The following is an 8,996-nucleotide window of genomic DNA, read 5'->3' on the forward strand; positions in this document are numbered from 1 at the left end:
CAGTGGATATGAGTGTGGAGTTTGGATACTCTACTGATGACTCTACCTAGCCCTCAGCAATAAAGTCGACAGCTTAATGTATACTATAAAAAGGAAAAGTTTGTAGAGACTAATCTCTGGATCTACTGAACATACATAAAAAAAATCTTTCACTCATAAGAAGCTACATTAATCGTGATTGCTATAGGCTACTTTACATTCCGGGAAAAATTTTCCACGCAGGCCGCGTGCAAAATCTATCATATATAATAGTGAACCGACTGATGAACAAAGTTATTAAATGGTATAAAATATTGATATACACTATGTTATAAAAATCAAACGCATTAACGCCCTCTAAGGGTAGGGCAATGAAAGGTACTTTTTTGTTTTATCTTTTGATTGTGTACAATAAATAATAATTATTTTTGCCGCCGGTTTGGCCCCAAGGTATATATAAGTATAGACAAATTAATACTTCAAATTTCTTAGTTGAATAGAACTTTACTATGACGGATAAAATCGTAGTAACGGTTTATGATCTGCCCACTCTACTTCATGCGACATCTAGTGAGCTCGTAATTATTTACTTCCAAGAGTAGCTAATTTTTGACGCATTTCCCTAAGCGTAAATTATAACTTGTATAAATTCCCAATTATTTCGCTAAAAATAAATAGAGGGAGGGCGATTTTGAAGCAGCCTGCTATAACTACAAATTTTAAAATGAAAGAAATTTTAAAATCTGCTCGAGCACAGAAGTTATTTCATACTTTTAGTTTAGCACATTGACCCGCTCCAGAAAATGACTCTAGCTACGTCCATGCTTAGGGCTGATTTTTTATTGTTAGATAATTTGAGTAAATAGAAAAATCAAAACCGATCATCCTAATTTTATATCAACAAAATTCCTACTTTGCTTAAATTCTGTCCTATAAATTAATTTATTTCATTGAGCCCTTGGGCAACCATTTATGTCATTAAACAAGCTCACTAATCACATATATGAAGCTTTTATTCCTAGTTTCCTCTAGAAAAACTAACCATCCAAATGCATGACCCACAGAATATTCCTCGTACAAGAGGACTGGTGGATGTACTACAAAACGCAAGCTTCTTGACAAAATGAGAACTTTTAGCGCCATCTTTTTATTTTATTTACCAAGTAAATGCGATTCTACCAAACAATTTAGTTTCTATAATTTAAAAATAGATGGCATTAGTAACACGTAAGTATGTAACATCACTATGTAGGTATCACTACTTACTTATATCGATAGAGGGCGCTAAAACGTGTATTGCTTATTTTACGAAAAAAGTTAAAATGTAAATAAATTAATAATACTACCCAGGATTTCAAAGTAATAAACCACTATTTAATAATCGAGATTGACATTAATAATTTTCACCCTCTTATTTAGATTAACATCTTATTATTTTGGTAGGAAATTAATAAAGGAAAAAGTTTATATTATTAAAGCAGTTTTTTAACTATCAGTAAAAAGAAATATTCGTAAATTATAATAAATATTATGCACTTTAGGTAGAATTTGGGTATAATAAAATAACCTAGCCGCCAAACGCAGCGCATGGTTGATCATAATAATATCCGAATAATACCAAAAAAATATAATAGATGGCGATACCATACCTATTCATCTGCACTAAGATAATATAAACAGAATTTCTTACCAATAATATTGCTAAATTTATTTCTAATAGGTACATACGTTGCGTTATTTATAATATTACCATTCCTGTAATGATGTCCGATTGCTGGCCACGGGCCTTGGTCTATAATAAAAGCAGTCGATCACGCTGCTCTATGCGGGTTAGCAGACTTTAGATTGTTATAGTTAGTATTAGCATTGTTAGCAGACTTATTATTACCTTTTTCTGCAACAGAAGCGGCGTAAAGCGTGGGCAATGTGGGCCATCGCCTACGACCTCGCACTCCTAATAGTAATCATTATGCAGGTATAGTAGCTTTTTGATTGTCCATAATAAATAAAAATTATCAAATCAAATTATTTTTCAAATCCAACTTTTGGTATCGACCAAGAGGTCTTGCAGAATAATTGTTGCTTACATGAAAATTAGGTGTGTTTTCCCGAAATTCTGGTCCTATATGCAAAATACTTAGGTATAGATATTTCTTCGCCACATTTTTATTCACCGTTAAAACAAGCGATCATTTACAAAGAAAACGCCCGTATATCGAAAATCTTAGAAATGTGTGATTTATGCCTTCGGTTTGAACTTACGGACTATCGTCCAATCGATTCCATTTATTATCGAATTGGGGTATTTCCACTAACTTCTGATTATCTTTTATTATTAACCGTATTGTTCGAGAAATGTTAATTTGCCGCGGGCTACAAATAAGGGCCAGTCACGTGGCTCTATTTCGTATATCGTATAGGTAAAAAAGTCAAAAAATCCTCTATTTATTTACTCACTACTGCGTCGGTGGCGTAGTTGTATTGCATGCACGGTACGGCATTGCTCTCAGGTCCTGGGTTCGAATCCCGTGTCGGGCAGTAATATTTGGATTTTGCTGCTCTGTAACAGCCCGGTGTCTGGAATTTGTGCCCGATATGGCGATAGGCTCGCCACCTATCACATCGTGGCATGGACCACACTTGGCGAAAAGTGGGTGCCTTGGTTGCACCTCTGCATAAGTACCTCTTCGGGGATAAATTCATGATGTGTGTGTGTGTGTGTTTGTACTTACTCACTTATAACTGTCATTTTGACGCAATGTTAATAAGTGAATTTGTTAATTGTTATGTCTGACTGTAACATGCAATAATATTATTGTACAATTAACACTCGCATTACTATTTTTGTTATTCTGGAAAAATCTGGTAACTGGCGAATAAAACATTGGAATCTAGAATAACGTGGAAAAACGCTGCGACCACGCACGTACGCAAAGGTAACAAGTGACGTCATAATTCCACACCAATGTTAACTTACTATGCAATATGTCTGCTTCAGTGGTGTACGACTGCTGAGCTGATGTTACGGGTTTAGTAGTGGAGTGGAGTAGTAGGTTTTCCGTCAACCAATTTAGTATTTGTCTCCGATAGTCTATAATAGAAAGAAAATTGGGTGCACTGTTAGGAACTCTATCTTTCTCTTTGGAAATAAAAGGTATGTGTGTGAGTTAGGAAATGACTACAGCCATCTGACTACTCTGACGTCACCCAGGAGTGACAAACGACATAACAAAATCGCGGGGAATCCTCAAAACTTGATTTTCTAAACAAACTGAAACGAGTTATCAACGTGGGAATCTGACTCACGGCGGTGGGCAGCTAATCTCGGTGACGTCATCGCGTCAAGGATTTTCGTTTACACGCGTGTTTCCCAAACAACACGCACACACGCGCGCACGCGGGCCGGCACGGTCCAAGCGATAAGATACTGGCGTCTAGTTTCCTATTTAATAACTGATATACGAAATTATTTCTTTTGTTTACGCGAATGTTAGATGTTAAAATAAAACTATTTTACGGACTTCAAGACACCGTGAGCTCGTTCTGCGTATGGCCACCAACAGCTAAAATAAAAAAAAATGTATAATTGTAAAATCTAGGTAGATATTGTAACTTTGACTTTTAGGATGACCGACACCTCAGTCCACCCCGTGACCATGAAGCTGCAGTCTTCAAAACGTCGGGAGAAATTATATTATGAAAATCGCGATAAAATCCGTAAAATAGTTTTTATTTTTCTGATATAAAAAGTAAAATTGTGATATGCAGATATCTAACTGGTGTACACTGTACAGTCAACTTTATAGTTAAACAAATTCCAACTTTTGTTTATTTACATAAATTAAGCTGTTTTTATCATATTTTATACAAATAATTCTCCTCTTTATTTTATATTAATAATAGCTAAAATTTTATTTAACTGTCAATACATAAAAATGTATATTTTTGTTATAATTATATTTCACTCCACATACGGAAGATAAAGTTAATCTACATAAAATACTTTTGTATATTATTATCATTAGTAATTAACATAAAACTCTATGACTTATCATGTTACATAAATAATATTTTGCATCCGCAAATAGGTTTGTTTGGGTTACATTTTTACAATAACAAATAACTGAATTACGTTTTGCATTTTTTTATTATAAAAATAAAGTAACGAAGAGAAGGTCAGCCATCTTGGAACGACATACAAAAAACAAGTTTTACGTTAAAAATACACCACCTGAAAAAAAATTTTTTTTAAGCATTATAGCCTCTATCAATTATAATACCCATAAAATGCAGTTGGTGGATAACGTCTCACACAAGAACACTGTACAAGACTCAATTAAACTTCCCCTTGTAGACCTAAATCGTTTCTGAAGGTCAACAGGTGGCGAAAACGTTAAAGTGGGTCATCCATAATACGCAGTAAGCACTGACCCTGCTACCGATCGTGTCCCCGCCATCTTTTATATCTTAATCCCTGATCACGCAGCGGGCGCGTGAATCACTTTCACAACGCCACACTCGATGCGTCTGCGCAGGCACACACACATTCTCATACAAAACACACAAAGTCTACTACAAAGTTTTTTGCTCGAGGCTACCGTTACTTTTGTTGTAATGGTCGCTTCGTTGTAGAATGTCGATCACGTAGTCCCAGGTTCGCTGTAAGTCGGAAGAAAAACAAGTTTTTTTTATTAGCAATATCTATAACAAGCAATAAATTCGTTTTAAGTTAAGAGTAAACAGTGTTATGTTCATTATTTTTCGATATTAGTCATGTTTAGTATATTGTAAGTCATGTAGACTCCTTCTCCTTGGGTTTCTTGCGCCTCCTGTGAGCTTTCACGATCCCTTTATATAGGAGTTTATAGATGATGGTGACCACTTACCTGCAAATGACAGACAAATGTCGCTAGATGATTGTCATTCATAGAAGATGTTCATTTGTAGGTAATTTCCTATATAAAACTATATCATAATACGGAAGAATTAGTAATCTTTCTGAACAATCGGCTTGTGAAATTAAATGACCTCGCCTATAATTAGATTATGTACTTCTGTAATTAGCATGCTCTGCGCGCAGTCCGGCGCAATCCGGCTTGTTGACTAATGTGTATTGATATCAAGCGGTTTCCTGTATGTGCGTACTTGAGGCTGGGGTCAATCGACAGTGATCATCATATTGTATTATACATGTTGTATGATGCATCAGTTATGTATTATGTTAAATAGAATCAGTGTGTAATTGCGTATTGCATTTATGTGATACCTATAAAGAAGACGCGAAAATTTGCAAAACAATAGCAGATGTTCCGCAACCGAACAACACAACATACAACCGACGTAGTGTTTAGCGGTCACTGGTCGCAACCGAGTGCCGTGACTCGTCGACTCGGTGCATGGAGCCCCGACTTTCGCCACCACGCGGCCACCGCGCCCACACCGGCCATCAGGTCGACGACCGCCAACTGTCAAAATAGTAAAGCTAGATGCAGACGAATGTCATTGATTGCGGCGCTAGCGGCCGGCGGTGCGGCGCGGTGTGGCGAGGTGCAAGCGGCAAGCGGCGACCTTGTCGCGCCCGCGCCCGCTCCGCGCCACGTCACGCGGGGGCGCGCCGGTGACGTCACGCGCGCGACCTCGCCCGCGCACAGCCGCGCCGCACGCCGTCACTCGGCGTGCACGTGAAGAGCACGCGGCGGCACGCGCGCGTTGCGTGATCACTGCACGCCCATTGGCCGTCGCGGCCGCGCCGCCCGCTCCCATTGGCGACCCGTCCCGCGCGCGTCTCGCGCCCGCCGCAACCGTCCGTGCCTCGTACCTCGAAACACCGCGGAGCGGTTTATTCGTCCGCCGCTCGTAGACCGAACCGCACGGCTCGCGGAACCGGAACGACTCGGCCGACGCACGCAAGTTTTGTGAATTAAAAAAGAAAGTTTTATAGCGTTGTATGTTCTCAATCTGATCAGAATGTCCACTCTACTCGAAGTTTGCGGACCCCTCTCGCCGCCGTCAACGCCTCCGTTGATGGAGAACAAAGTGAGTGTTTTGGAAAATTAACCATTTTTCCGAAAGCTTATTCTTGTCCAAATTTTTTTTCTGAAGTCCCGGAGCCCGTCCGGGCCCGACTAAAATGGTTTCAGTGCCATTTGTGCAATCGAAAGTATGAGACAGCCGCGTCGGGCGCGGCACGGCCCCGGCCGGCGCGATCACGCAGCGCGCGCGTGCTCGCCGCTCCGGGGCGCCGCTCCGCCGCTCAGCTTACCGAGCGTTCACTAAGATGTGTTTTGTCATTGTCTCGCAGGTGGAGTTGCCGTTGAAGAAGGCCGCGGTGAAGCGGGCGCGCGACTCGTCGCTGGCGCCGCCCATGGTCCCGGTGGCGCTCGTGGCGCCGCTCACACCGCAGCCGAGCGACTCCGAGGGCGAGGAAGAGATGTGCAAGCGATCGCGCTGTGAGCTGGCGCGGCTGCTGCTCACCACGCCGCCGCCCGAGCCCTGCTGCCGGCCCTCGGTGATCATGCGCGCGCACAAGGACGGCACCTGCAGTCCAGAACCTTTACCACCGCCGCCCGCTGATTCCATGAACATTCTCAAGACCCTCAAGTTTAAAATGAACCGCGGCCACAGTTACTCACAAGCCAAGTACATGGCGAACCAGTCGCTGGCACAAACGCAGCAGGTGGTAACACCTGTGCTGGCACCTGAACCCCCTAGTCCTCCTCCTAAAGTGGAAGAGGCTCGGGTGCCCTCACCGCACCCTGAGTGTCAACCAAAACCTGACGTCCGGGAAGAACAGAGGGTGCCTCAGTCGTGCTCCCCAGCGACGACGCCCGGCTGGGTGCCTCTGGCGCCGCGGCCTCCCTCGGCCGTCATAGTCCCCGGTACGCTGCTCCCGACAACAGCGCTGTGGCTGGTGGCGCCGGCGCCCGCGGCGCGCCGTCGGCTCTACGAGTGCTCGTATCCGGGCTGTGGCAAGAACTACTTCAAGTCATCACACCTGAAGGCGCACGCGCGCACCCACACAGGCGAGCGTCCATTCAAATGCGCTTGGCCCGGCTGCGAGCGGCGATTCTCGCGCTCGGACGAGCTGTCGCGACACAAGCGCACGCACACCGGCGAGAAGAAGTTCGGGTGCCGCGTGTGCAACAGACGATTCATGCGCTCCGACCACCTCGCCAAGCACGTGAAACGCCACGCGAAGGAGCGCAGCGCGCCGCCGCCGGTGCTGCGGCTGCTGCCCTCGCCGCTGCCGCTGCCGCACCAGGCCGCGCACGTCGCGCAGCTCACCCAGGCCGCTCAGCCGGCGCACTAACTGTGATCCTGATCTCAGATCGTTTAGATGTAAACTCACTCATTGTTAAGACTGTCCTATCAAACTACTTAAGTAGTATAGTTTTAAGACTTATGTTATCGTAATGTTAAGCTTCCACAAAATAAATTTGTTTTTTACAACACGCTTGTTTCACTGTCACTATCACTGTCACGTCACTGCACTGGCTCTGTCTCCGGCGTGTGGTGCGCTGGTGAATGATGAGTGGTGGCTGTCGAGCCGGCGCGAGGGTGAGAAGCGGGCGGGCCGGGCTGCGAGGCCGGCGGCGGAGGCGAGGCGCGACTGGCTGACCGCGGCAGCGAGCCTCCGCGCCGCCGCGCCGCCCGCGCTGATAACGACTGCCGCGGGTATCACTGATAGCGCGCCGCACCACCGCTCCACTAAAATATTAAATAACATCTTTGCCAAATTAGACCTCTATCTTAAAGTAAATTCAAACTGAATAGCGTATTTTCCGAAACAAAAGAATAAATTAACACGTTTGTTCTCTACAAAATGAAAACACAGTCCTTGTGTGCATTAAACGACATTCGAATTTTTGCATTTTGCAGTCTTTATGCAAATTATTCTGCGGTTGAGGAACATGTAATTTCCAATTCTAGAAAATTAAAGTTTTAAATAACCTAAAATCGATGAGTGTGGGATTTTTATTATGTACGAAAATGACGTCATGCATAATAAAAAATAACCAAAGAGAAATACATCACTGCAATCATAAATTGAAAAACAATAAGTTGAAACTCGACTAGAATATTTAACTTTCGAGAGTGTAAAATCCCTAAACGGTAATTTATTCCTTTTTTCACTATGTAAGTTATTGTGAAAACTACATTTACTCTACATAATAGTTATAATATATATCAAAAACATAACACATCACAAGGTAGTGTCTAAACCTCTAAGCCCTAGTTTTTTCTTTACTTTAAGTAGAATTAGTTGGCACCAGAAATAAATGCTCCCGTAAAACCCAGCCAGGTGGACTACATTGTGCCTGTCTTTCGGATATATTTTTTTCGTGTTCTATATTCAAACCTGCTGACCGTGTCCCTACACCTACCAGTAAGTTTTTATAAAATCTAATTTATTTCAAATAATGAATCTATTTTTTTATATCTGCGAGCGCGTCAGTCCAACATGGTTAATGAAGGTTTTATTGTTTTTTAATGTTTTTACACGTATTCTATATTTGAATATCTGTGCCAGCCAGTCTCATAAGCATATCAAAGAGATCCTAATGCACTGTTTCGTATATGACAGTATCAACTCGAATTCGATTGTTGCCAACTGACAAATCTTTCACTTACACTTACTAATAAATTGGTAAAATATGCGATGAAATGAATTCCTCGTGACTACGGTCATACATTTGACCGCCACAATTCTGACAAAGTAGACTTTTATGTAACCATAATATTTAGATTTCGAAACGAATTGAAAAAAAGCTATGTAACAATAGACTCGCCCCTTTCACATCATGGGACAGAATACGCTGGGCTGAAAGTGGGTGCACCAGTTCCTCTGCCTACCTTTCGGGGATAAAAGGCGTGAATGTTCTAAATAAATCTTGTATTCATTCAAGTCTCAGTGTAATTAAAACACATTTTTTTTTCTTTCTTTTCTTTCTATAACAATAAAATCCTTCCATTTTAAACATAGCTCGCCTTCGTTAGTGCAATCAGATAAAACAGGC

General features: G+C 42.3%; 1 protein-coding gene and 1 long non-coding RNA gene across 2 annotated transcripts; one reads left to right on the top strand and one right to left on the bottom strand.

The window, feature by feature from the left end:
- Positions 1–4,107: 4,107 nt before the first annotated feature.
- Positions 4,108–6,351, bottom strand: LOC119190334. The gene is made up of 2 exons (XR_005112858.1): positions 6,242–6,351; positions 4,108–5,444 (listed from the first exon to the last, which is right to left on the bottom strand). It is a non-coding gene; the product is annotated as an uncharacterized LOC119190334 (long non-coding RNA).
- On the top strand, positions 5,662–7,428 carry LOC115445984 (Krueppel-like factor 13). Its single transcript, XM_037442065.1, has 2 exons — positions 5,662–6,015; positions 6,281–7,428. The coding sequence occupies exons 1-2, from the start codon at positions 5,947–5,949 to the stop codon at positions 7,286–7,288; spliced, it is 1,077 nt and encodes a 358-aa protein (XP_037297962.1). The 5' UTR covers positions 5,662–5,946; the 3' UTR covers positions 7,289–7,428.
- Positions 7,429–8,996: the final 1,568 nt, after the last annotated feature.

This window comes from Manduca sexta, chromosome 23 (assembly GCF_014839805.1).
Source record: "Manduca sexta isolate Smith_Timp_Sample1 chromosome 23, JHU_Msex_v1.0, whole genome shotgun sequence".
NCBI classification, from domain to species: Eukaryota; Metazoa; Arthropoda; class Insecta; order Lepidoptera; family Sphingidae; genus Manduca; species Manduca sexta.

Coding starts and splice junctions, on each gene's coding strand:
- LOC115445984 (XM_037442065.1), top strand. CDS start 5,947: ATGTCCACTCTACTCGAAGTTTGCGGACCCCTCTCGCCGCCGTCAACG. Junction 6,016..6,280: donor CTCCGTTGATGGAGAACAAA/GTGAGTGTTTTG, acceptor ATTGTCTCGCAG/GTGGAGTTGCCGTTGAAGAA.